The sequence below is a fragment of the Aulonocara stuartgranti genome (genome assembly GCF_965226115.1).
Source record: "Aulonocara stuartgranti genome assembly, chromosome: 23".
Lineage (NCBI taxonomy): Eukaryota > Metazoa > Chordata > Actinopteri > Cichliformes > Cichlidae > Aulonocara > Aulonocara stuartgranti.
Window position 1 is genome coordinate 4,492,506 of NC_138958.1, and position 27,887 is coordinate 4,520,392.

The window sequence follows — 27,887 nt, forward strand, 5'->3', positions numbered from 1 at the left end:
GCATTTGTTGATTTGTAAAAGCCTACATGACATTTTTTATTCCACCATTCATTAACCTCACAGAGAAGGCATCGTTTAAATATGTTGAAGTTTTCTTTAAGCAAACTGTATTATTAAAGTTCTTCATGACTGGGCCAAGTGTCCTCTTGGTCACCCTAGTTAACTCTCACTGAGTAATTCTTCCAATACAACAATTACAATAGTTATAATAATTATAATAAATAAACTACAACTCGAGAGTTAGTCGGCTGCTCTGTGATCTGCTGTTAGGCCTGTGTCTCATTTCCGTTCATTTGACTAGTCGGGTCTAGCCTTCATGCCGGAAGTGAGTAGAGTTGTGAGAGAGCAAGATGGTGGCCACCAGGAGAGGAGTGCGTGTGAGCTCCCCAGCTAAAACAGACCCGGAGCAGCGCTCTGAGGTCCAGGTACGTGTCACAGAGGGAGATTATTGGAAGCTGCAGATGTTCAGGTGTCACCTGGAGGTCCAGGTAGTGAGTTATACGCCTGGCACGTGTGTGAGAGCTGATGTGTGGATCTGCCCCAGCTTCACGTGGACTTCACCCTGTACCAGCTTGTGTTCATGTTGTGAGGGATCCGCGCAGAAAACAGAAACATGCGGACTAAGTAACAGCATCTCTTAGTTTTAGTTTCTTCTCCTACTCGTGTTTTCTGTCTAACTCACATAAAGTGCTGCTTGAGTAAACATCTCATGTTATTGTGTAAATATGACCTAAAAATCAACAGATTTCCACATAAAGTGCTAAAAGTAGATCACGAGAAGGCCCACATTAATATATTCGACTCCAGTTATATTTCTGTATAACAAAACTACGCGAACCTCAAGAAAAAGGTGGTAATGAGAAGCTATTAACTGTTTATTTATTAGCTGTTAGCTTAATATAGCTATTAGGATTTCTAACGCCACATAATGGTGGAGATGAGTTAATGCACAAATACATTGGGCCAAGTTTATTGTAGAGAATTTAAAAAGTAGGTGTAAAAACCTTTTTAGTTAACTGTTAGGCTAAAAACTAAAACGAATTTTAAAAATTCAGTTTTAGCCATGGTTGTATATGTTTATTGCAAGTGTGTTTGTATTGTTTTTACTATTTTGCTGTGAAATTTTTAAAGGTTTAGTGTGCACGGTTTCACCACTAGATGTCAGTAGACCGAGGCGTTCGATCAGCCGAATTACGTTTTTATGTATCCCTCCCAGTTTAAGTGTGCAATAATCCCGTCTACGGTGGCCGCTGTAGGACAAACAGCTCTGGCGTGTAGGCTGTCAGTCTGCTGTTTACCTCGGCTGGTGTCCGTGTCTGTTTTATGTAGAGGAGGCTGTAGGACTATGAAACTTTCGTTAGAGTGGACCTAACTCCGTTGGACTTGGACACTTAGCGAATAAACTGTCACACAGTGTGAGACTGTAACAAACTGTTTGTCAGAGGGAAACGTGACACTGGAGCCCAACATTAACTTGCATAATTTAGCTGTTATTGTCTTAAAACACCAGGGTCACGTGTCTAATCTACTGACAATAAGTAATTGTAACAACATTAGGAGTAACGCAACATTTTTATACATGTTTTCGTGTGTTAGACGCCTGAAGGGTGATGTCACTGTACAGCTCAGTCAAACATGGCGGCTTTCACTAACCAGCACCTCGTTATGCATATTTTTGATTGATTAATTCTAAGTTTATGGAAACTCATCAATTTCTTTAAAAAAATTAATAACTCACTAATCAGTGTATATTTATGAGTAAAGCATCCTTTATTATTAAATAACCTAAAACACATATTTGGCCCAATAGTGTAGTGTTATAGACCTAGTGACACATGTGTTGAAGGAAGCAGACAAAAGGAGGAGGATGACAATCTGAAAATATCATTCATAAAATTAGTCTGGAAACTGAAACTCAAATTGAAAACAAAAATGTCAGACTAAAAATAAAAGTTAAAGGATGATAATTCTGATCAGGAAGGCAAGCATAAGGAGACGATTCACTGCTGCGCTGCTCGGGAGTGATTGATCAACAGAGATTGCTGTAAGAGCAGGGCTTGCAGTCCGTGAGGGCAGAAAGGAACTTGTATTGGCAACTGAGCAATTAAAAGCCTCTGTGTGGGGGGGGGGCAAGGCTGCAAGGTGAAAACCACGGCTCTGTAAAAAGGACAGCTCTTCCCCCACCTGCAGTCCGCTAAAGATCAGATGAACAAGCTAGAAGCCTGAATGAGGTTCGATTTCCTGTTGAAGTGCTCCCTGCTGACCAGGACTTTCTGGGTGAAAAGAGAAGCGTTATGTTTGGAAAAAGGAAATGCATGAAACACCTGAACAAGAAGTACCAAAGCTACGATTTTAATCTAGCATAAAGTGTTTGGAGTGGATTTAAAGAAGGTTATGGACTCTGCATACTTGGATTTTTTTGGGCAGCTCGTTCCAAAGCTTCAGGGCTTTGACTGTGAGGCATTTTCAGCCATGCCTCGGAAACAGATGAAAGGTTTCTGTCTGAGGATCTCAGGCTACGTACTGGCCTGTTACAGACCAAGCGATCAGATGTAGAGGGAAGCCATTAAAAGCCTCTCCAGGTGTAAATTGTACATGCCGTTCATTAGACAGGATTTTTTGTGACACATTAGTATTGGAAACTAGTGCATTTGTTGCAGGATATCAAGCTCTCTGTCTGAGTTCTTGACAGTAAAATGTCACCAGACTTATCTTCTGCTTATCGTCTCAGCCATGTTGCTGTAAACTAGCCTTACCACTAACTGTGCCTTGCTTCTTTCACACAGGCCACTCCTTCCACTGCTCGGAGAACCAGGAGGACTACTAAGCAAGCAGAAAGTCCTACCCACGATGGCGTTCTGGAGTCCTGCAGTCAGCTTGAGCAAAGTGCTGCACAAAATTCAGATTCTCCCTCGACCACCACAAAAAAGAGATGCAGCAGAGCTTCAAGGCTTCACAGTCCAGAGCAGCCCTCCACCCCGGTGGGCTCCATCCATGAGGCGGATGTGTCAGAGGCGGAGTCCTGCTGCTCAGTGGTGTCCGACATTGAATTGCCAGTGACGCGTACCAGGGGGAGGAGACAGACCCGCAAAGTTAACAAGGAAGAGGAGGAGATATCTGAGGTGGAGTCGTGCTCATCTGCAGTGTCTGCATCAAAACGTGGTCTAAGGAGTGCGAGAAAGAAGGCTGAAAGCTCAGACGCTGCTTGTGTCAAGGTGGAAGATGTAAAAGCTGTCCTGGAGCTGGACACCGGGTCCTGCAGCTCCGTGGTGTCCGATTCCCAGAGAGCCACCAGAAGTCAGAGAAAAGCTCGTACCAGATCGTCTGCCAAACCCCAAACTGGGGAGTCTGAGCTCTCCGACGCTGACAGCTGCATTTCCAGTGTGTCAGGAGCTGATGTGTCCAAGTCCACTACTCGCAGAGCTACGAGATCCAGAAGAAAAACTAGTCCCATTCCTATGCATCTAGACGAGCCGTCAGGAAGCTCTCAGTCTCCGGCTCCAACACGTCGACAGACCAGGGCAGTGAGAGGAAAGGCTGCAGCCCCTGCAGAGCTTAGTGAACCTCCGTCTTGTGACTCTGAAGGATTTGAGTCCGGGCCTACTTACAGTTTGACCAGTCGCAGAAGTGGGAGGACCAGGTCGACAACTCTCAGAGCCATGGATTCAGACTCAGACGCTATGGATGTGCATTCCCAAGTGGGGACCCCCAGCTCCACGCGAGCCAGAGGGACCCCCTGCAGCAGCCGCACAGGCTCGGGGAACAGCAGCCGGGGTGCTCCGGCCTCCAGGCGCTCAGCCAAGGACTGCAGCATCGTTGTAGAAAATGTATCAGAATCTGCCGAGGAGGGCAGCACATTAAACGATTCTAAATTAGAAAGCACACTGATTGCTGAGGATGCAGATGAAACGGTGGTGGAGGAAGATGAGAGCCAAACGGTAGAAGATCACGAGGGTGTGAATAGTACCGAACTGTCGTCCACGAAAGCGGGTAGAAAAAAGGAAACGGATTTCGCCTCTAAAGAAGATTCCCATGCATCTCCCTCAGAACCTGTGAGCGAGCCTGCAGTGGTCAGCAAAAACCAGCAGGAGGAGCCGTCTGCTGGAAATAAAGACGAGGACACTTTAGAGATGGAAGTGATGCAGGAAACAGTCCCATCACCAGAGCGGTTAGAGCCTTGCCAATCAGTTACAGAAACAACATGTGAGAGGGCCTTGGAAACCACAGAGGAGGCCAAGGAGACGCAGAAAGCTGTGGACCTCCTCCCACCTCTGCCAGATGAGTCTGTGGATGATGATGTCATCGTAGAAAACCGGCCTAGTGTGGGGGAGGAAATGGAAGTCAGCACATCTCAGCAGGTGGTTGAGTCCATTCAGGTAACATCATATCAGCAGCACAAGGTTACAGCAGGTTCTGACTCTGAACCCAAAGACGTCATCGTGGAGAAGAGGACAGCAGTCAGTCTGCTGGACAGCAGTGATGAGGAGGAGGAGGATGAGGAGGAGAGGGAAGTTTCTGAAGAGGAGGATTCGGGATACATGGGGAAGGAGAGGAGAGGGGGAATTTGCAGAAAGTCAGAAGCTGGAGCTGCATCAATTGAGGGACTGTTTATGATTGACAAGCGGCCGGGAGAAGACGCAGATGAGCTGTACTACAAAGAGGAGCGATGGGATGAAGAGGCAAGCACGCAGAAAGGAACTGAGGAGGAGGAGCAAGACGAGGAGTTTGTGGATGAGGCTGGCGACGAGGACGAGGATGATGACAACGATGCTAAAGTCCTGTTCTCGAGCAGAAACTCTCATGTGTAAGTACATTAGAGGAATTAGATTAAAGGAAAAACCTGAACCTTTGGAATCTGTGGTTTGGGCGCAATGGTCACTTGAATCAAGGCAAATGGTTTTGTAGTGCTCATCTTTATCCTGTAATGAAACATTTTTATCCAGATGGGAGTGGTCTATTCAAGGAAAGCAATACCTCCATCTACAGAGCAAGAGGGGTCATTTCATAGTTTGATAATAATCAAAATACCAAATACATTAGAATATTTTGGTAACCATTTAGCTCAGGGGTTTCCAACTCCAGGCCTCAGGGCCGGTGTCCTGCAGGTTTTAGATCTCACCCTGGGTCAACACACCTGAATCAAATGATTAGTTCATTACCAGGCCTCTCGAGAACTTCAAGACATGTTGAGGAGGTCATTTAGCCATTTAAATCAGCTGTGTTGGATTAAGGACGCATCTAATGCCTGCAGGATACCAGCCCTAAGGCCTGGAGTTGGACACCCCGATGTAGATGATTATCAGATTAAAAAAATTTAGATGTGTAGGTACACTTTATTTCATTAAATGGTTTGAAAGTTGTAGGGCTGTCCTGGTTGACACGCCTCTGCAATGTTGCGTGGAGATCAGGGGCAGTACCTGTGGACTGGCAGACCGGGGTGGTGGTCCCCATCTTTAAGAAAGGGGACCGGAGGGTGTGTTCCAACTACAGGGGGATCACACTCCTCAGTCTCCCTGGGAAAGTCTATGCCAGGGTGCTGGAAAGGAGAGTTCGTCCGTTAGTCGAACCTCGGATACAGGAGGAACAATGCGGTTTTCGTCCTGGTCGCGGAACACTGGACCAGCTCTTTATCCTCTCCAGGATACTTGAGGGTGCATGGGAGTTTGCCCAACCAGTCTACATGTGTTTTGTGGACTTGGAGAAGGCATTCGACCGTGTCCCTCGGGGTGTCCTGTGGGAGGTGTTGCGGGAATATGGGGTGTCTGGCCCATTGCTACGGGCCATTCGATCCCTATACAACCGTTGCAAGAGCTTGGTTCGCATTGCCGGCAATAAGTCGGACTCGTTCCCGGTGGGTGATGGGCTTCGCCAGGGCTGCCCTTTGTCTCCGGTTCTGTTCATAATTTTTATGGACAGGATTTCTAGGCGCAGCCAAGTGGCGGAGGGCTTTCGCTTTGGTGGCCTCAGAATCTCATCTCTGATTTTTGCAGATGATGTGGTTCTGTTGGCTTCATCGGGTGAAGGCCTCCAGCTCGCACTGGAACGGTTCGCAGCCGAGTGTGAAGCAGCGGGAATGAGGATCAGCACCTCCAAATCTGAGGCCATGGTTCTCAGCCGGAAAAGGGTGGAGTGCCCACTCCGGGTCGGGGATGAGTTCCTGCCACAAGTGGAGGAGTTCAAGTATCTCGGGGTCTTGTTCGCGAGTGATGGGAGAAGGGAGCCGGAGATCGACAGACGGATTGGGGCTGCAGCTGCAGTAATGCGGACGCTGCACCGGTCCGTCGTGGTGAAGAGGGAGCTGAGTGTAAAAGCGAAGCTCTCAATTTACCGGTCGATCTACGTCCCTACCCTCACCTATGGCCACGAGCTGTGGGTAGTGACCGAAAGAACGAGATCGCGGATACAAGCGGCAGAAATGAGCTTCCTCCGAAGGGTGGCTGGCCTCTCCCTTAGAGATAGGGTGAGAAGTTCGGCCATCCGGGAGGGGCTCAGAGTAGAGCAGCTGCTGCTCCACATCGAAAGGAGCCAGAGCTCAGAGCTCTGTGGTGTTTAAAAACTTTTAGGTACAATAATGTTAGGGACTATTTGCAGCTGTGCATTGAGACACATTTGGTGTTATATGCTATCTGGCAGCATGCACTGTGTATGTGGGACTGTAAATATATAACATTTATTATAAACAATCATGTATTGTACGACGGGGCGGCACTTTTAGGTGTTTTATTATTTGAGGACAGCAGTGTATCTGCAGCACAGCTGAATATGTTTGCATCAGCTCATTTTGGGTTTAATCTTTTTGTGAGGTTAGCATGCAGACGGTGGAGCCAGGTGTTCAGACACATCGTTAGATTTTATTATACCTGTGCAGAGGTGAGAAATGAGACACGACTGCTCCTCCTGAGGAATTTTTTTTCCTGTGCCTATTAATTTCAGGAAAGAGTTGTCCAGCCGTATTGACCCCGGCCTCAAAGTGAAGGAGCTCGGGGGTTTATACATCAGTTTTGATGGCAGCAAATCAAAGCCTGTCTCCAGTTCACTGCAAAAACTAAAGGAAAAGAAGATCCAAGATGAGGTAAATAAGCGATTGATTTCTTTCTTTCCCCCCTCTTCTTGAAGGTGATCTGTGGTGTAGAATGAATAATGAACTCCAAAGCTATGCAAGGGCGATGAGGTGGCGCTATTAAAGGTTTCTCTACAGTTCTCACTGACTTTGACCTTTTTATCTTGGAGCAGTGGAGTGTTCTGACAGTTCAGTTGTTTTTGAGAGTTGTGGTTTGTGTTGATGTCCACAGGTGATGAAGAAGAGTGTGATTGGACCAGACTTTGAAAAGAAGGATGCTGTGCCGCCATACAGTGAATCCAAACATGCCCTAAAGCTGAAACGCAGAGTAAGTTTGAAAAAAAATTGCTTTGATTGGTCGATTCTAGTTTTATTCTCTGCATTTGTGCAGTCACCTGTGACACATACCTAAAAGAGTAAACGGTAGTCATCACAAACGTTGTTTCTTAGCAGTCTGCATCACTTTTCTTTCCCCAGGCAGAGAGGGAGAAGTCAACAGGGGATGGTTGGTTTAACATGAAGGCCCCGGAGATCACTCAGGAGCTGAAAGGAGACCTCCAAGTGCTGAAGATGAGAGCATCCTTGGATCCTAAGAGGTTCTACAAGAAGAACGACAGAGATGGCTTTCCCAAATACTTTCAGGTCGGTGGAACTGTCCTCCTGCTTCTTAGTTCTTTACACTCGTGGTTATCAATATTGATTTTGTAAAAGTTGGTTAACTTTGTTTTTATAGTCCAGAGCACTCAGGGACTACACTATCAATATCAGTGCGTGTGCTGAGTGTGATGTTTTCCTGTGTGTGTTGCAGGTTGGTACAGTGGTGGACAACGCTGCTGACTTCTATCATTCCCGTATCCCTAAGAAGGAGAGGAAGAGAACCATTGTGGAGGAGCTGCTCGCTGACGCAGAGTTCAGACAGTAAGTGGGCACCTGCAGTGGGTGTGGTTTTATTATGAGACATCTCCCCTTCCACCCTCTACCTCCACTGGGCATGTAGACTTGGAAATACTCACTCAAAAATTAACAGAAATTATATATTTTTCAGTCACTTTAAATTATATATGGTTAAGAGCATAAAAGGAACCACAATGCCACCACTATGTCAGCCGACAAATTATTGTAGACATTTAGTTTGTGCATCCTCAGGTGTAGTTGGAAAAGTAAAATTTAAATGGGTTTGTCCGTGTGGGTCTGCATTCACATCACGGTAGTTTTAACCACTTGAGCTTAACGGCAACTAGACTTCTTTTTAAGTTTCTAGATGTTTCACGTCATCCAAAAGGCTCTTCGCTTCTGACAGGTGATGAAATATTTCACTTTTAGTGAGGTTGTCATGTTCCAGATAGTCCTGAGTCGTTAACCCACCCCGTCGTCATCGGAGTCGTTAGTCACATGATGAGACAGCATGTGAATTTTTGCATGTGAATTGTTGAGGAGCAAAGGTCATTTACATCCGCCTGGAACAGCCATCGCTGAACTAATGTGGAGGCCTAAGCTACGTGTAACGCAGTATTGAGATCCCTTCCCAGGCAATTTAACTCCCACTCACACCTTGACCTACCTGAATGACACATGATGTCAGGGTGGGGCAGTGTCCACCTTCAGGGGAACCACACTACCAGTTAAATTCGTAGCGCTTCCATTAGCTGTTAGAACCTCACAGGTGAAATGCTTTTTTTGAACGAGGTGACTTCTTATTCACGCTTACCAAGATAAGCATGAAACACAGGACTAAATATTTCTGTCCGTCACAAATAATTACAGACATTTACAACACGTGTCTGGTCCAGTTCTTCATTTCTGAGGCGTAGAATTATCTGACTCGTACATTTAGTGATCTTTACCTTTGCTACGGTAGAGAAATAAAACTAATTTACAAGCCACAGTTACTGGATACAAAAAGACAAACATTAAATACACACTTTCCTTCTCTTCCCAGGAAAAACAAAAAGAGGTACCAGCATGTTATGGCAGAGAAAGCAGCACAGGAAGCTGGCAAGAAGAACAGGAAGAAGAAGAAATTCCATAAGAAGTAAATCTGAAGACTTGATGTGATGAACAGTGACTCTGAGGGGCGTTTCTCTCATTTAGAAATGAAGCTCATCAATACAAAATGGCTTTTTGAAGCATTTTTAATGTTTTGGAAATTAAACACTCATTCATGACACTTCGGATAGACTGTTTACATGTGTGTACATCAAGAGGCTGGCTGTATAAAACACACAGTCCCAGACAAGTTGATTCAGTAAGAACAATATTTTAAAACATCCTTGTATAGTCCTCATTAAATATGGTGTACATGCTCATATTTACATCTGAACTTTTAGTTTTATCAATTCAAGTGTAAATGCTTTGCTGCACAGCAATCAGTCCCACTAAAATACACAGCATGAACAATTAAAAAAAATTTAAAAATCATGGTGCAATTCATTAATTTTCTAAGAGCTCGTGATCTGAAACAAAAACTTTGGGGTTGTCAAAATGTTCTTTGCTGAAATTTTGGTGTTAAACTTATTGCTCCTGTAATACTGAAAAATCAGGGTTAACCCTGAAGTTACCTTAGCATGGTTAAATCCCTCCACTTACAAGTCTCTGTAAAGTCGTGCAGCTGTATGTTGCATTATGTTAACAACAACCACTCACAAAAACAGCTGCCGAAGAACCAAAACTGCGTCGTTATCTGCTGTAGTTCCAATTCAAGGTGAAACGAGCCTCCACTCTGACAGCAGAATAAAATACCTCTGTGTCACACGACCTGTGTGTCAGTAGCACAGAAACATTACACACACTTCAGATGTTTCGGTGTAAGGCTGTGAAAGCGAATGCCTTAATTTTTTTCATTAAAGCTAAAGCTCTATGTCTGCTGTGCTTTCATTCAGGATTACCTTTGTTCCTCCTCACTCTCCCTCTCAAATCTCTGCAGTCTCTTGTAGCTCTTGGATCCCAACAGTGGCTCTTGGCTACCGTCTTGTCTCTTCTTTGTGTTACAAGAGATGAGCCCTTAACAGCTGCAGCTTACATCCACTATGTCACTTCCTACGCGCGCACACGCACATAAACTGTAGCTTCTTTATACCTGAGCCAATTTCACACACAGCTTTAGCGAAATTAGGCGATGTCTCACTTTGGTTACAGCATCAGGTTTTTTCTTTAAAAAAAAAAAAAAAGAAAAAAAAAAGAGCCCAGCTGAGAGGTGGGAGTGAAGTGGTGCCTCGATGCTTTTGAACGTAACCTCTGCACCAACAAAAGCAAATCAGCACGTGCTGGGAAGGTTTGCAATTTAAATGAACAAGAAATAGAGCTTAATTAAGATACATGTGCATATCTGTGACAGGCTAACGTGTTAGTGTCTGTATGTACAAAACTGGTAGCCTGCAGAACCTCTGTTTTTAAATATGACTGTGATATGTGCATTATCAGTTACTGCTCTAATAATTAAAACTCTGAGTACGGCAACTTCCATAATTTGGTCTCTTCTAAGTCAGATCAGAGGGTTAAAGGTCAAAGCTTGCTCTTTGGTCCAGGTTTGTTTTGTGAGTCTGAAGAATCCTCTGGACTCGGCTATGGATTTGCTCCCAGTGTGGAGGACTGGTCTGACTGGCTCTGAGTCTGGAACACAAAGAGGCAGATGGAAAACTTTCACTAACAGGTATCTTGGTCGTTGTGTCAGGTTATCATCAGGCCTTACTGAACAAAAAACAGACAGAAAAATTGCTGCAACAGCTTCGTCTTAATTTGATCTTTGTCTTCAACCCTCAAAGTTTATTCCTCAGAGCTAAGCATAGATATAGACTTTGTTTTAAGGGTCCCCAAGATAAAAATTTTATTCTAATAAATCCTTAATTAACATTGTGTGTGTGTGATCAACACAGACTCTTCATTAATAAATACATTAACAAAAACACTGTTCTCCTTACAAGACCTTCTTTTGTCCACTAGTCTGTGCTGTAACCCAAGGTAAGACGAGTGGCTGACAGGGCCAACACCCTGGTAGTGCATAACCTTCATAAACAACATTTAAAACTCCACCTAAACCCTCATTTTGACTTTCATTCCTCCGCATTTACATTTTTGTGGGGCCTCGACCAGCTACGCGTTAAACTGGCGGCATAAACGGACTCCATCAGCCCAGTGTAAATGTGTCTGCGTGTTGACCGCGGACAGTTACGAAACTGGAGATCCCACTAACAAAAATAAATTCCGGCATCGCCTCTCATCCACGTTCATTTGTCGGTGGCGGAGGGGTGATGACTGACAGACTGACTGGTGTCTCGGCCCGGCTCGTGTCGGAAAGGAAGCTTTTCATCTGTAATCAGATAAACACACTACCTGCTTCAAAAAGTCATCAAGGACAAATCATCCAGAGACATGAATAGACTGAGACTCCGGGGCTTAGGGGGCAAACGCTGCCACTGGCATCTGTCATTTTCTTTATAGATCAAAGATTCGTGGTAAGACGTGCCCCTCTCCCTGTCGCGGGGAATCTACAAAGGCCCACTCTAATCTCCCACCCAGCAAATCCTGTCGCGTTTCCAATTGAGGGAAAAGTATCATTCATTTCCTGCAATTTACTTTGCAGTTTAAGATTGTCCATTGATTCCACTGTTTACTTATGGACTGAGCGGACGGAAAAGGGAAGCAGAAACAAACAAACAAACAAAACGGAGCATCGGTCCCATCGGCGTTGTCAACTCGCAGCTGCTGTGATCGATGACAAGGTCTCTCTGAATGTATTAAAGTGTGCATCGGGTCAAATGCATCAGTCTCGAGCTGAAACACAAATCAATACCATTTTCCTCTTTGTTTTCCCTTCTCTCTGCCTCCTCTCTCAGTAATGAACAAACATGACAAGACATCAGCTTCTGTAATTTAAAAGGTGGAGGGGAATTCATCCTGCCTGTCGAGTGTGATCAAAATTAAAGATTGGATGTGCGTGTACAAACACACAGACACTCACACCTCACAGACCAGCACCAGCAGCAGCAGCGTATGACTAACATCTCACGGGATTTCCATATATTTGCTGTACACTGTAATGAGACTCCTACAGGTGCATGTTTTGCTTTTAAGATCTTTTGAGCAAACAAATGATTTACACAGATGGATCAGGATAAATTCATGGCAAACATCACAAAAAAAGGAGGATTATGTTCACTCCTGTGTGTACCTCGAGTATGAACACAATCAGATTTGTTTTTTGTGGCCAGAAAAACTTAACTCTGGGGCTCAGAGGTGATCCTCACAGTGTTTTCCTGATAAACACCTTAAGATTTCATGCTTCGCCGGGTTACAAACATGCACCGCATTAACTGCGTATTTGCTTTTTTCTGTCATCAGCATGTGAATCAACAAAAAACTGCAGAGGTTGGTGATGCTGGAAGCTTTCTAACCTGTCTGTGTGCTTCAAAGTAGACTACACTTATATACAGTCAGCTTTAGCGTGAATGAACCCCTACTCATTTCTCAGATATGCCATTCAAATAGTTTCTGACAGCTTTTATTTGACTTTTTGGTAATGAATGAAGACATGACACCTGCCTTCAGTTTGTCCAGAGAATAATGACGAGAAATTAAATCAGATTTTGTTGTTCTCTGGCCATTAGATTCTTTTAAAATGAGGAATAAATGGTTTTAATTTTGACACATCCAATCATTTTAAATATTTTTAAGAAAAGAGGATTACCTTTCTCTGAGGGAATGGCTGCTGCGACTCAAAGGATTTCTGGAGTTTTGTACAGTCAGGTTGGAGGGAGCTGAGGCAGAACTTCTAAGCAGGCCTTTAATTTGGGGTTCATGTCGGGATGGAGTCTTTGGAGGAGAGTCCTCCCTCACAAATCCCGATTCCACCTAGAAGATTTCAGAGGGCAAAAGGGTTTAGAGGGCGATCGTGGCTCAAGAGTTGGCAGTTCGTCTTGTAATCGGAAGGTTGCCCGGTTCGAGCCCCGGCTCCAGTGTCCGGCAGCCTCGCCTCTGTCAGTGCGCCCCAGGCAGCTGTGGCTACAATGTAGCTGCCATCACCAATGTGTGTGGATGACTGAATGTAGTGTAAAGCACTTTGGAGTCCTTAAGGACTAGTAAGGCGCTATACAAATACAGGCCATTTTTAGAAGCTATTGGTGACCAAACCTTAATCGCGTGTTCTGAAACATTTCCCAACCAAGGAATTCAAACCGCACATCTCAGGAATTAAATCTACATTATTTATTGATCATTTTTTATTCAAATCTAAAAATCAGACCACTTTACAGGCTGACAACTTCATCGATATAATTTCTATGATGATTGTTTAGATTTGAAATTGACCACAGTGTCAAAAGTATGAACAACAGGGCTAATTTATATGTATAAACAATGAATATTAAATATAAATAAAATATAAATAAAATGTGTTTATCTGTCGCTGATACTCATAAAATGACTAAAATCAGAGCTGCATGGACCGCCAAACCTAACCTGCAGAATGAGAAGACTACAGAACAGTGTTGTGCTGATGTCCTGTAGCACCAGAAGTATTTCTGACTCATTGTATTTTACAGTTACTGATATTATAATTGGACTTACTCTCGCTGTTCTTGGCCTGTAACTCCCAAGCAGAGAAGAATCTGAAAGGAAAAGGCAAGTTTTTAGGAAAATATACAATTCGGAGTAAGCCTACAGTATTTCCTTTAAATAAGAAGCACTGCTTATTTCTTCAACACAAACAAGTATAAATGAAACTTTTCCAGCACAGAACAGCTGTACAAACAGGCATATGCACACACGAGCCAATCAAATCAAACCACTGAAGCTGAAGAGAATAGCTTTGCTCATACGCAATGTTGGGAAACGTTGAGTCCGAGCATTCATATGGGTGCTACTGTAACACGGACAAAATAACTGGAGTCCAGGTGGCAACGGCCATCCTCGGCAGGATTTTGGATCCCACTTATTTATGAAAAAGATGGGAAAAGATGGGTGGAACCATGATGATGGCTTCATTTTTCAGGATCAGAAGCTACATCCATTACTTACACTGTTTATGGCCCCACCATTACACAAAAGCTGGCCAGGAAGAGCAAGAGGAATGTGACTCAGAGTGATGGCATCGAAACTCCAGAAATACCAATCACTCCCACGGGATGCAGTGGCACAGGCCCAGTCATAATATGCAGACCTGAATAACAACCCTAACCCCACTGGGACACTTCAAGAGGTGCTGTGTTCATAACCCGACAGGTAAAAGCTGTTTGGGCAGCAGGATTTAATGTTGGGCCTGATGAGCATTTACATCTGTGTCTACTTGTAGTAGCTTTCATTTGAAAGGACTGAAGGAAATAAGAATTCTGGGAGCATTTGATCAGTGATCGTCATACTTACTGATATCCCCTAACGAGCTCAACAAACCAAAGCAGAAATCAATCTGCAAGACTGTTACACGATGTTATCGTTCGGATGTTATTAAAGGCATCAGACCAAAAAAGAAAGTAAACACATTTTTTTATGAGACCAAATCCAGATGGCTGCATTTGGACAAAGCACTCAGCACACTCAGGGCTTTGTCCAAAAACGCTTGAAAACAAACAAACCCTGCAGCAAATACACTATGTGATAGCTATGAATGTGTTACAATACATGGACTGAGTTTATGTGTTTAGAAGGTTTACCTGTGGGGTCAGCCGAGAAGCTCACGGAGCGCCGATGAACGCTAGCATTTAGTGCACAGGAGGAAAACGTTCCCATCTCAGAGACGTCGCTGCAGCGAGAAACCTGGCACCAAACAACAATAAAAGCTCATTTCCTTTTATACAACGTAATTAACTTACTTTGCATGTGCAGTAAAACAACGCCAGTGAACAATGAGGACTTTGGGGAGTTTTTACCCCTTTTTAAAACCTTAACCGCAACACTTTGCACAACAAATCCAGACGCGTCTCTCCTGTCACAGCGGATAAATGAAATAAACATCAGTGTACATTAACCACAATCACTTGTTTCTTCCCACTGTTATCTCCTAGTCATTCTCCGACTAAAAATCCAAAAGAAAAACCTACGCAGAAAAACACATCTGATTCTTTGTAGGGCTGAGCTTCCCTTTGCACACAACCCAGGAGCTGAGGCTCTGAAATGTGCACTGATAATGCATTCACCATGGGGCTAATGGGGCTACTTCATTAGGTATCTATTTGTTAATTGCAGCTTGACTCTCAATTACCAGAGTTAATTGTCGAAAGGAGATTCCCCCAGGAAATTCAGAGGCGCAAAAGCACGCTCCTGTCCTTAATAAAACGCCCATTGTATTCTAGTTAATTCCATTCATGTGTGTGACAAAAACAAACGCAGCACCTAATAATTTCTTTAATGACAGCGTGCGAGTGGAGTCTGATATTCATATCTCGGGATTAGATTTGATGTAAATGAAGAAGCAGAAATAACAGAGGGGAGGGGCGGAGGACTAAAGGCTGTGTTGTTCTTGTCCATCGATCGCACGCACTCCCCTAAGGCTGCGCGATCACAAAAATCACTCCCTTTCATGCGAAAACCTCCAACGGCAGCGATACGGCAATAATTAAAGTGTTAACAAATAAAAGCGTCCCGACCTAAATGCAGGACGCGCGCTATTAAAAGTGTGCTCGAGCCCCTCGGTGAGGATAATAGGCCATATTACACGCATACACAGTGAAACATGTACGTGACGTCAAAATCCATTAACGGCTCAGGTAAAAAGATTAAGATGCTCTCTTAATATGCCCTCCACTTAATCCGCTCACTAGATTAAGCAAAATTTTGGGGCGCTCCCACTGAGGTTTGAACTACATCAGCAGAGGAATCCATTAATCTTATAACCCCTCTGCACTGAACGTGTATTTTTGGCATTAAATGAACCATTATGCTAAGTTGTTGTTTTTTATTCTTCCCTTAATGCTACAAACCAAGAAGGGCGTCGGGCTCTCGGTTTCTTTCCTAAAGTAGTGAGGCCCCAGCTGGAGGTGGCTGAGCCTCTGCCTGGCATCCTCGGACAGCTGGCACATCCTTCGGTGGGTGTAAGGAGACAGGGCTCGCGTCCTTGAGGAAACGGTGGGCTGCTGGTAGCCGCGCTCGGCAGAAACTCCGGATAGGGCGCATTTTTTTCCCTTCTTGTTTTTTGGAGGATTGCGGCCTGGCGGGGATTGCCTGGATGTTGATGACGGTGCAGAGTTTGTAATTTTTGCATCAACACTCAGCTTGTCCTTCCCACTTTTCAAAGAGACACACTTCCCACCATCTGCTTTGGAAAAATGCCCGCTGGTAGGCTTTTTTGCTGAACTCCGTCTGGAAAGGGTTAAGGATGGCCTCGCTGGAGAAACACAGCCAAACTGGGGTGAAGTGACAGAACATGAGAGAGGAAAAAAAATGTTATGCTGTTGTAACATTTTGAACTAGCTTCACATTTGAATTTTAAGGAGACACACAGGATTTGAGCGGTTTCTCTGCAAACCGCACAGTTTGTTCCTTCGCAGACGCATCGGCCATTTTAGCCATTAAGGCAGCTGCTCTCACTCTTGACACAGACTTGCTCTCCCTGGACAAAGCCATTAAACCATTAGCTAAATCATTCAGCTTAAGTGTTACAACAACAGCTCTCGCAGTCAGCACTGCCATGGAGACAACCTCTGCAGAATTACTTCAATAACTCTAATGGCCACTAACATCATTCTCCCATGCAATATCCCACTTCCTGCAGGTAATGCCAGCCGGGGATAAATAAGTTAAGATAAAATGTTAATTGCATTTGATGGCCATCTCCAGTCTAATATGATAAAGAGGCACTACCTGGCTGTAAAACAAAGATAATCTAAATGCTAATTAGGGAAATCACACAACATTAAAACTATTTTTAAGAGAAACCGAATGATGAATAAATTCTCATTGTGGCTGGTGCCATTTGAGAATGATCGGATTTAACAGAATTAAGACAAGTATGCCCTCGTCCTCTAATCCCCCACCATCTCTGACTTCCTTTGGCTCCTCTTTTCTTCTTCGTCTTCACTGGTGGATGGTCACCGAGAGCGAATCATTTTTTTTCCTGTGGCCGGCTGAGTGGAGAAGTCTTATCTGGGTTTGTGTGATAAAGACACAGTTCAACAAAGCTCGGGATACAGTCCACAGAAAACATGCAAGAGGCTTTGTAAAGCTGCACAGTGGCACATCGAGCTAATTATCAATGCACTCATCAAGCTGAGATGACTACATACTGCAAATCCAACAATGGCAATAAGCAAGATTTAATACTGACAATCGTCATTTCAGCATGCTGCGCTAAATAAAAGCACAATTCATGTCAACATTAAGTGAACTAAACAAAAAGTTGGGTTTTTGGGGGAGTTTCACCAACTATAGTGTGACGGTGTGATGGTGCTAGTTGGAACGTTATAGGACATATCTGCAAAAGCTATTCATCCTCACTTTCATGTGTGTACCAAATTTAACAACATTTCACTCACACAAACTGCAGAAGTGGCTAAATTATTTTCTGGTGTGACCCAAAGTCACAAACTGACATTAGCATAACATCTGTAAGTCAGATAAAAGGGTTTAAAGAGGATTCAGGACACAGCATGAGAAAACACACAAAAAGCGTATTCATCAGAACACTTTTAGAGATTTTTTTGAAAGTCACAATTTTTCCAGATCTCTGTTAGAACAAGACATGATTTGTCAGCTGGGTGGGCAGGTAGTCAGGGAGCTGCCTAGATGCTGAAGAGTCATTAGGAGAGAGAAAATGGAGAAATTCTACTGTCTGACAGCCACAGTGGTGCTCTGATCCAGACATCCACCCCGAGGGGCCAGGAGGAACACGCTGACAATCTGCTTCACTGTCACCGACATCCCATTTAAACAAATAGGTTAGGTTACCGCACCGGGGAAATTCACCGTAGCATTTCTTTCTTCTTTTTTGGGGGGAAGGGGGGAAGAGGAGGAATGTGAGCCTCTGTGTGATGGATAACATGTTCGTAACTAGAAAGCTGGTGAAATATTTTGCTAATACCTTTTTCATCATTATTCCACCCTCTCGGCGTTCATCTCCTGAAATAACCTGCGCAAACACTCTGCACATGTACGCAGAATCAAACAGGACCACGAATCAGCTGTTATACCTGTGGCTGCAGCTTAAGGCTAGTACTAGTTTTTAGAATGATTCGATATATAACTTATTGTCCTACATAACAAAATAAGAACTGAACACATCAACAACGACGCCAGGTCCTAGTGATATTAAATTCTCTTCAGATGTCAGTAACAACCCATCGAATCCCCACATGCAAAGAAATCAAACCGCTGTAAAGTTAAGATGAGAAAACCGTGGCAAACTTCATTCCTAGTTTCCTTTTTTGATGATTAACAGGGGAAAAAAGATTTTAAAATGTCATTGCACCGACCTAAGCACAGTAAACCTTAAAAATCCACAAAGAAGATTTATAGGTGACCCATCATCTGCATGATTACAGTAAAAAAAAAAACCAAAAACAAACCTAACCGGCTGATTCTGTTCTAACTCCCTGCACTCGGACATGTGAGACAAGCCTCATTATCAGCATCACCAATCTGCCTCCCTGTAATTACATTCAGAGAACAGATACCCTTGAAACACTGCCAGTATGGATGGATAAATGCAGTAGCCATGGCAACAATAGAAGTTGGATATGTATAGTGGAAACGGTCGTATGTGGCGGCAAGCGATACCTCCTATTAGAGCCCTCCACAGATCAATGTTCGCTGTTCGAGTTGTGGTCAACGCTGGCACGGCGATGCCGAGCACGCAGCAAAAGTACAATTAATTTAAAACTGGACACACAGTGTGCGACTGCGGGTTTGCAAACACCTCAAAGATGTAATAAATAAAAAGACGCTTACAGGTGAGGCTGTCCGGTTGTCTCTCCCATCACTGTCTTCTATGACTGATGTCGTGGAAAACACTACTTTAGGGGAGATTCCCTAGAGGGAGAGGGACAATAGACGAAACACAGGGGTTTTTACAGGGAGATGAAGACAAAAAGACAAATAACAGAGCTGCCTGGAACACCAATTTACAACTGCAAATCTTCAATCTGCGCCTGGGTTGAGAAAAACAAATCTCACAGAAGAGAAAGGCTCCAGTGATGTTTAAATAATACGGCATTTGGAGAAAGACATCTAAATTGCTATGTAGGACCTCAAACACAAACACATAAAAGCAATGGTGAGGGGGGGGAGGTGTTTAAAGACATTTAAATATTGCCAGTTAGTGCCTTGGAGGACAAGGGGAGGATAGAAAAGCAACCCGCAGACATGGAGAGATGAAGTATGGCAGGAAAGAGGTATAGAGAAGACTTGGATGATATAAAAAGGAAAGAGGGGGGAGCAAAAAAAAAAAAAAAAAAAAGAAGAAAAAAGATGAAAAATGACTGAAAAGACAGGAAGTTCTCAGCTCCTTTTTCATGTCTGTATAGCAAAGACAGTCAACAGCTGCACGAGGAAAATGCCATATTTTCTGAAGACAATACTTCAGTTTAAGACAAGACAGTTCTTTTGAACTGGTTATCTTGGTGGTGTAGCTGCCTGTCAAGTGCACGCGAGAGCCACTGAGATTAGGAGGAGACTCACTTAGAGTGAGCAACAATGAATGACACGAGCAATATTGGTGCCACTCAAACTGGATCCCGTGGTGAACGCGGCGTGCGGTCTTTGTGACACGTGGATTATGTTGACAGGAATATCCTCCTTCCTTTAACTAATTCAGTATTGTGCTATTTGAAATTACTATCAGGACCCTTCACAGGCATGAAATATACACTCGTGCATTTAACTGCCAAATGGAACATTTCGAACTTCAGTGAGAGACTAAAGTTTAAATCCTTGACTTTGACTACTACTTGAAAATTTAAGAATGGATGTTATGTAACAAACTTCACACATGTCCACAAAAAAAAAAAAAGACGTCCTCTCTTTTCAAGCTCAGAGGTCACAGCGTCCACGTTTGCAAAAGGAATTTTACATTTTTATTCATCAGACCGTGAGATGCTTTTTAAATTTAACCTCAGTCCATCTTAAACGAGCTCGAACCCAGATGCAGCAGCAGCGTTCCTGGATCTCGTTTGCATCTGTTTTTTTCTTTGCATGGTGGATTTTTTGCATTTGCATTTGTTGATATGGTGACAAACTGTGCTCTTTTAAAGTTTTCTCAGGCCCACACAGCGATTTCCACCACAGAATTGTGTCTAAATCACGTCCAAAATATTGCAGCCTGGTTTTTATTTACATTTTGCACAGCATACAAGCTCTTTTGGAGACTTTTGGGTTGTGAAACTCTGTTTGAAGAAAAACTCTGCTTCCTGCTTCTTCACCAAAGATGAAAAACAAGGTTAGATAAAGCTGTATGCCTAAAGAAAACATTTATCCCGTTTATTGGCATTTGAGTATTTAATAGTAAAGGCTCACTACCAGCCTGCTGTAAAATAACTTGAAACTTACCAGTGTCCGTGGCTTATGTTTATCTGACATGTACATTTATGCACTGACAGGATATTAAACAACCTTTATTTCTTATCTTTGATTTATTTGGGATGCCTCCAATTGGATTCTCTTGTGTTTGCATTTACTTTCCTTGCACCTTTATTGTCCATACTTGGCGTGCTGTTGACTTTTATTAAGCAGTTTTCACAAATATACTGCAGCCCTGAACTTTTCTAAACATTACCTGACAAAGGTGCATGTCAGAATGCAAATGACTGATGTAGTCAGACCGGACACTGAACCTGCCAGTTTCCAGGTCCAAACTCTGAGGAATCTCTGATTTGCTGGCATATAACTGTCCGTTAAATTTACAGTGAGCGGGAGGGCATCATTTCCTGCACCTTCCCCTACAGCAGGCACAGTATTCCTAACTGTGTTTGCTGTGGAATGCATCCTGTTGTGTGCTAGCGTGTGCGAAAATGGCTTCATATTAGCGCTAATTCAATGTCCTGAAGACTTAATGAAAAGTTAAGATGATTTTAATCATTAAACAGAAAACAAAAAAGGGCAAAGTGTATGATAAGGGATTAAAATATGCATGCATGTAAAGAATTCAAACATCTTTTTTGTTAGTGTACAACACAGAAAAAACCTTTGACTATTTTCTTTCACTGACTATATATGAGATCGATCATAAAATTGCTGTAAAGACACTTTTAAAGTTATGTTTTGATTTTTGCATAAGTAGCAGTAAGTCACTTATAAACGGGCCTTAATGCTCACACTCAACGTATAACTTTAAAAAACAAAAAACCACCTATATGGCCTCTTTAGAGCTTTCTAACACATAATTGTGATAAATGTTAGGATGTTGGCATAAACAGAAAACGCTTACAGGAAATGAGGATGATCTTTTCATCAGTATTTCTCGCTCTGCGACTCTTGAGCTCCACCTGGGACCTGGATACAGGAAATCTCTGCTGCTTTCCTCCATTGTGGCAAGTACCTCACCTTCTATAACCCATATACACACACACACACACACACACACACAAAAAAAAACCCAGGATCATGCACACACACAGTCCAAGTTAAATATCCTGTTTTGCAGTGTAATGACTGGATACAGTGGGGACTTAAGAGGCCCATTTGGTATCATCAGAAAGCATACCTGGAGGCACCAACTGAATCAGCTCAAAAGATGTTGTGTCAGCTAAGAGGAAGGAAGGAAAGTATAAACAGACTGTGAGCTAATGATCGGTATCTCAGCTAATAGCCAATAAGCTTTCATAGGATAGGATTCGGGACTAAGAGATGAGGAAGCAAATCCCAGTAGGCCGTTTACCTTCGAGGAGGTCAGCTACATCAGCAGGGTCAACAACGCCGGGGAATATCTGGGAAAACACAAAGAGTACAGACAAAGCAAATCAATACTTATAACAAGATCTGGCGGACAGGCCAGTATCTAAGCGTACCAGTCTCCCCAGGGAAAACAAGGTCCCTCTCACTAAGAGTTAGGACACTAATGTTCATACTGGAGGGTTGCTGGTTATTAGGCACAGTGGGCTCATAATCCTTCACCACCTGAATACTAACTATGGATGAATGCTGGCCCACATAAGAAAGAACAAAAGGCTTAAACATATAGGTAACACTTTTATTAAGAAAAAAGTTTTTTTTTTAAAAAGCACCTAAAACACTTATGGACACCTCTTAAGATGAATCAAATGTAGATAAAAGTAAAGCTTATATAGACATAAAGCCACTAGAATTCCTGCATCCTGTCTAAACAAAACAGCCACAGACAGATGGAAATCCTGTGTCTCACACAGGGAGGCATCCTTTATTTCTGTAGCAAATAGCTTTACCCTGACCTTGACAAAAAAAATAAAAAATAAAACACATTGTGTGGTGGCAGAGCAAAGATAAGAGCAGGTAAACAGGTGTATGCTACATGTGAGCAAGGACAAATTTTGTATGCCGTCCTGCCTTCCATCCTTGGAGTTAATGTGTGAAAACCACTTAGCAATAAGAACTTATGTACTCCGCCCATGTCACCCGCATGTGTTAATTATCACAGGTTAAGCTGTGCATTAAAAACGCAAATTTAGCTCAGCACAAACTTTATTAAGATTTAATGCAAAGTTATAATGATAAGATGATTCTGACAGTCTTAAGAGCAAAAACTGTATGATAAGGCTTTAATACTGTATGTTTTCATATTTTTGTTAATGTACACTATAACTAATGTAGGGTAAATCTATGTCTGTCTGAATTTCCTTTTACTTTAATGATCATATGTACACTTTTATTGCCAAGTCTAAAACTCCCACAGGCAGATGGAAATCTTGTGCCCAAATCAAGGAGCCGTCCTTTATTTCTATAATAAATTGCTTTATTCTCACCTTGACAAAAACCATTTTGTGCTGGAAAAGCAAAGGGAAGTCCGGAGGCACACAGGCAGTCTTCCTGTACTGGCCCATGATGCAGACACGGAGGTAGATATCATACTTCTTAGACAGTAGCACTCCCGGGCATGTGACCTGGTTATGAACAGTATAACAGGGCACAAATTCTACTGTGTTCGTTTATTATGGTTTTCAAACGTGTTTGGAAGAGTGCATTCATCAAGAGAAGCACACTTGCAAATATCCCAAAGACAACAGCAGTTAATAAACAATTACTAAAATACGCAATCCATGTGCAATCAAGACTTCCTACTGTTACTGCTGTTAGGGTAACACAATCTTGGTAATTTAAGGTCAAAGAAAATGTTTTTGTGGAACAATGTGGAAAACATTAGTGTCAAATTTTGCTATATCTAACTTAATAGATACACAGAAACTATGCAGGTTCAAGGTTCGGCCTATATCCTATCCTATCTTCTTCTACAGCTTATTTCGTTTCGGGGTCGCCACAACAGATCATCTGCCTCCATCTCACCCTATCTGCAGCATCCTTCTCTGTCACACCAACCCTCTGCATGTCCTCCTTTAATTCTCCTCCTCTTTGTGGTCTTTCCCCCCTTTTCCTGCTGGCTGGCAGCTTCATATTCAACATACTTTGTCCATTATAGCCACTATTGCTCCACTCCATACAGTGGGGCAAAAAAGTATTTAGTCAGCCACCGATTGTGCAAGTTCCCCCACCTAAAATGATGACAGAGGTCAGTAATTTGCACCAGAGGTACACTTCAACTGTGAGAGACAGAATGTGAAAAATTCCTACCATTTGTAAATTCTTTACAAATGGTAGGATTTGTAAAGAATTTATTCGTAAATCAGGGTGGAAAATAAGTATTTGGTCAATAACAAAAATACAACTCAATACTTTGTAACATAACCTTTGTTGGCAATAACAGAGGTCAAACGTTTACTATAGGTCTTTACCAGGTTTGCACACAGTAGCTGGTATTTTGGCCCATTCCTCCATGCAGATCTTCTCGAGAGCAGTGATGTTTTGGGGCTGTCGCCGAGCAACACGGACTTTCAACTCCCGCCACAGATTTTCTATGGGGTTGAGGTCTGGAGACTGGCTAGGCCACTCCAGGACTTTCAAATGCTTCTTACGGAGCCACTCCTTTGTTGCCCGGGCGGTGTGTTTTGGATCATTGTCATGTTGGAAGACCCAGCCTCGTTTCATCTTCAAAGTTCTCACTGATGGAAGGAGGTTTTGGCTCAAAATCTCACGATACATGGCCCCATTCATTCTGTCCTTAACACGGATCAGTCGTCCTGTCCCCTTGGCAGAAAAACAGCCCCATAGCATGATGTTTCCACCCCCATGCTTCACAGTAGGTATGGTGTTCTTGGGATGCAACTCAGTATTCTTCTTCCTCCAAACACGACGAGTTGAGTTTATACCAAAAAGTTCTACTTTGGTTTCATCTGACCACATGACATTCTCCCAATCCTCTGCTGTATCATCCATGTGCTCTCTGGCAAACTTCAGACGGGCCTGGACATGCACTGGCTTCAGCAGCGGAACACGTCTGGCACTGCGGGATTTGATTCCCTGCCGTTGTAGTGTGTTACTGATGGTGACCTTTGTTACTTTGGTCCCAGCTCTCTGCAGGTCATTCACCAGGTCCCCCCGTGTGGTTCTGGGATCTTTGCTCACCGTTCTCATGATCATTTTGACCCCACAGGATGAGATCTTGCGTGGAGCCCCAGATCGAGGGAGATTATCAGTGGTCTTGTATGTCTTCCATTTTCTGATGATTGCTCCCACAGTTGATTTTTTCACACCAAGCTGCTTGCCTATTGTAGATTCACTCTTCCCAGTCTGGTGCAGGTCTACAATACTTTTCCTGGTGTCCTTCGAAAGCTCTTTGGTCTTGGCCATGGCGGAGTTTGGAGTCTGACTGTTTGAGGCTGTGGACAGGTGTCTTTTATACAGATGATGAGTTCAAACAGGTGCCATTCATACAGGTAACGAGTGGGGGACAGAAAAGCTTCTTACAGAAGACGTTACAGGTCTGTGAGAGCCAGAGATTTTCCTTGTTTGAGGTGACCAAATACTTATTTTCCACCCTAATTTACGAATAAATTCTTTACAAATCCTACCATGTGAATTCATGGATTTTTTTTTCACATTCTGTCTCTCACAGTTGAAGTGTACCTCTGGTGCAAATTACTGACCTCTGTCATCATTTTAAGTGGGGGAACTTGCACAATCGGTGGCTGACTAAATACTTTTTTGCCCCACTGTATGTCTAGACCATCTCAGCCTTGACTCTCTAACTCTGTCTCTACATCGTCCAACACTAGCTGTCCCTCTGATGTACTCATTTCTAATGCTGTCCCTCGTCGTGAAGATCTTTTAGCATCTTCAACTCTGCAACCTCCATCTCGGCCTCTTGTCTTGTAAACCTTCCGTTTCATTTTCCCAATTTCGTATTCTATGGTAAGTATTTCATATTGACACCTACTTTTGTGACAGTCAGTTGTGTTGACTTTTATGAACTTGAAGCAATAAACGGGACGGAAATCATCCTCACGCATAAAGTGGGCTTTAAGGTCAACCCAAAGTTTACTGAAACAGGAAATGACGCTTATCGTACACAGATAAATTATGAAAAAACGAATTACTTTCAGTTACTTAAAAACACCTAATGGACATCAAACCACTACAATCAACTTTTACAGCAGAACCTCGGGGTCATTAGTGGACATCAATATTTCTATTAATGGTTTATGTATAAACAGATTAATACTGAAGTGACTCAGACATAAATATTAATACGTAAAAGAACCAATGCTACGTTCATGCCTTTCGTATCACCTCTAACTGTTTGCACTAATTGCAGTGACTCAATTAGAATAATTACGGCAGCATCAGTATTAACGTTACTGGTAACGACAAGGAGGAATTAGTAAGTTAATGAGACATGTCAGGATAACCCTGGTGTATCAGTTAGGGTTAGCTGGTAAGCTAACTGTGTATTTACGGAACCGTAACGGAAGGTTTGCTGAAAGAGGACGTAAGCTCGCTAGCTAGCAAACGTTAATAAGCTACGGCATCAGGTCACATTTTGAATTTCGTACCAAAGCAGCAGCATAAAGACGCACTTACTGCTTGAATGTCCAAGTACACCGTGCATTTCAGACAATGTTGATACCCTATAGAGGAGGAAAACTTCTTCTTCACCGAGGCCATTCATCTAACTTTCAAAGTTCGTTGTCATAGCTGCCAAACAGCAACAGTCACGGAGCGGATGTGGGGTCACGTGACAGAGAAGTGGCGAATCAAAAGCGTGTTGTCTCGCACACACAATCACAGCACGTGTGCTCACATCGCCGCACTTTAGCCTGGATTTGTGTTCGTGTTTCCTAAAACCTCAAGTCACCATGTAAAAATGCTCTTTTTTAGCACTATGAACACAGATAAAAATTTTTAAAAAGCTTTGAAGTTATTCTTCATATACTGTAAAGCTCTCCTCAATATTATTGTTATAATAGAGCAACAAGTACAAATAATAATTAACTGCTTTAATGTTTAATGACTAATTATAATACAATCAGAGATAAAAATTTAAATTGGGGGGAAAAAAGGGGGGGGGGGACAACAGGAGCGCATGCACTTTTTTCTTCTCAACAAAAAAATGAGCTGCCAAATGAAGGCCTTGGATGGAAACATAGATGAATAACCAGTCTGTCTCCTCTTGGTATTCAACAGTCCATGCTTTATAACCCAGGAGGAAGCCTCTTCTGGGTTTAGTCCTACAAGTACCAGTCATCCCACTGTTACAAATCTGTGAAAATAAGTCTTTATAGCCAGGGAGATGTGGAGCTTATAAACACAATGAAGTGTGAAGGATTCTCCTGCCACAGTGCTCTGCATTTTATACATGCTCAGCCTGTGTCCGTCTGGCTGGCTGTCTAGTGCCCGAAACTTTCGCTCTTCTCCTTCTCTCTGTCTGCTGTGTCTCTGCCAACACCATTGCCTGTCTGGGACATCACCCCAGAACTGGAGACAAAAACAGACGAACATCAGTGACAGCGTGAAATTCAGAGAAGAGGAAAAACAAAAGTAGATTTGACAATAGTCACAGATAGATTTGCTTTCATGAATATCTAATTCTAGTGCCATACAGTTTTACCTTTGAATAGGAGTTGGTCTGTTGTCCTTAACGAAGTTATTGAGTTTGTAGTAATCCAGGAAGGTTCGAGCCACATTCCTGCCCAACTTCATGTCTGAGGACATGGCGTTAAAGCAAAGTGCCTTTGAATGAGCCTTAGAAACAATGAATCATTATAGGAAGGGTGCAAATGACCAAGAGGAAAGTGTGGAGTGAGGCATAAAGCTGGAAATATCCTCATTTTTATGAATAAAATGGGTCAAATGGGTATATGTAATATGAAACTGACAAGAATCATTAGCTAATTGTGCCATTGCCCTCAGCTCAGTGAATGATTACAGCAACTGTGTTCTGATTGTTTTTATTTTATGGTCTCTGAAGCTTTATATTTTGATTTTCTCTCACTTCATTTTAACATTATGATACTGCAACATGCATGCAAAGCATCAAACAGAAGCTTCCACACGCCACATACAACTGTATGTTTTATGAACAAGTCAAGCATAAATCATATTTCTGTCCAGACTTCACTGTTAACCTTGGCATATGAATGCCATGGTCATGCTTTATGAGGTCACAGTTACCTAAACCTTTCCAATCACCCCGAGAAGGTTTATGCCTGGGTGATTGAGACTCAGATCCATTAGAGTGGTTTTCGTCCTGGTCATCAAACACTGAAGCTGCTATTTATTTATTTATTAACCTTTATTTAACCAGGAAGATCCCATTGAGATTAAAAACCTCTTTTTCAAGGGAGACCTGGCCAAGATAGGCAGCAGCAGATGTCTCACAGTTACA

General features: G+C 42.9%; 3 protein-coding genes across 4 annotated transcripts in view; 1 reads left to right on the top strand and 2 right to left on the bottom strand.

Moving 5' to 3' along the window:
- The first annotated feature begins 301 nt into the window (after window positions 1-301).
- Window positions 302-9,478, top strand: dnttip2 (deoxynucleotidyltransferase, terminal, interacting protein 2). Its single transcript, XM_082525171.1, has 7 exons — window positions 302-425; window positions 2,787-4,804; window positions 6,934-7,072; window positions 7,293-7,388; window positions 7,538-7,702; window positions 7,869-7,978; window positions 9,000-9,478. Exons 1-7 carry the CDS (start codon window positions 351-353, stop codon window positions 9,094-9,096), a joined length of 2,700 nt encoding a protein of 899 aa, XP_082381297.1. The 5' UTR covers window positions 302-350; the 3' UTR covers window positions 9,097-9,478.
- Window positions 9,479-10,221: 743 nt separating this feature from the next.
- On the bottom strand, window positions 10,222-26,270 carry spata6 (spermatogenesis associated 6). Of its 2 annotated transcripts, XM_082525173.1 has the most exons (11): window positions 26,084-26,270; window positions 22,915-23,052; window positions 21,855-21,903; window positions 21,681-21,722; window positions 21,405-21,523; window positions 18,932-19,012; window positions 15,970-16,392; window positions 14,704-14,806; window positions 13,622-13,662; window positions 12,744-12,907; window positions 10,222-10,669 (listed from the first exon to the last, which is right to left on the bottom strand). In XM_082525173.1, the coding sequence occupies exons 1-11, from the start codon at window positions 26,165-26,167 to the stop codon at window positions 10,555-10,557; spliced, it is 1,359 nt and encodes a 452-aa protein (XP_082381299.1). In that variant the 5' UTR covers window positions 26,168-26,270; the 3' UTR covers window positions 10,222-10,554. The 2 variants fall into 2 exon arrangements, with proteins under 2 accessions (XP_082381299.1, XP_082381300.1); XM_082525174.1 differs by lacking the exon at window positions 15,970-16,392 and having other exon boundaries at window positions 26,084-26,267.
- Window positions 26,271-26,478: 208 nt separating this feature from the next.
- Window positions 26,479-27,887, bottom strand: part of agbl4 (AGBL carboxypeptidase 4) — a 344,683-nt gene continuing 343,274 nt past the window's right edge. The window contains exons 12-13 of the mRNA XM_082525172.1: window positions 27,111-27,204; window positions 26,479-26,977 (exon numbers count right to left, since the gene is read on the bottom strand). Of these exons, the coding sequence (XP_082381298.1) occupies window positions 26,890-26,977; window positions 27,111-27,204 (182 nt within the window). The 3' untranslated portion in view covers window positions 26,479-26,889. The remainder of the gene's footprint in view (window positions 26,978-27,110; window positions 27,205-27,887) is intronic.

Coding starts and splice junctions, on each gene's coding strand:
- dnttip2 (XM_082525171.1), top strand. CDS start 351: ATGGTGGCCACCAGGAGAGGAGTGCGTGTGAGCTCCCCAGCTAAAACA. Junction 426..2,786: donor AGCAGCGCTCTGAGGTCCAG/GTACGTGTCACA, acceptor TCTTTCACACAG/GCCACTCCTTCCACTGCTCG. Junction 7,389..7,537: donor CCCTAAAGCTGAAACGCAGA/GTAAGTTTGAAA, acceptor TTCTTTCCCCAG/GCAGAGAGGGAGAAGTCAAC.
- spata6 (XM_082525173.1), bottom strand. CDS start 26,167: ATGGCCTCGGTGAAGAAGAAGTTTTCCTCCTCTATAGGGTATCAACAT. Junction 21,524..21,680: donor GATTCAGTTGGTGCCTCCAG/GTATGCTTTCTG, acceptor TATGGGTTATAG/AAGGTGAGGTACTTGCCACA. Junction 13,663..14,703: donor CTTCTCGGCTGACCCCACAG/GTAAACCTTCTA, acceptor TTTTCCTTTCAG/ATTCTTCTCTGCTTGGGAGT.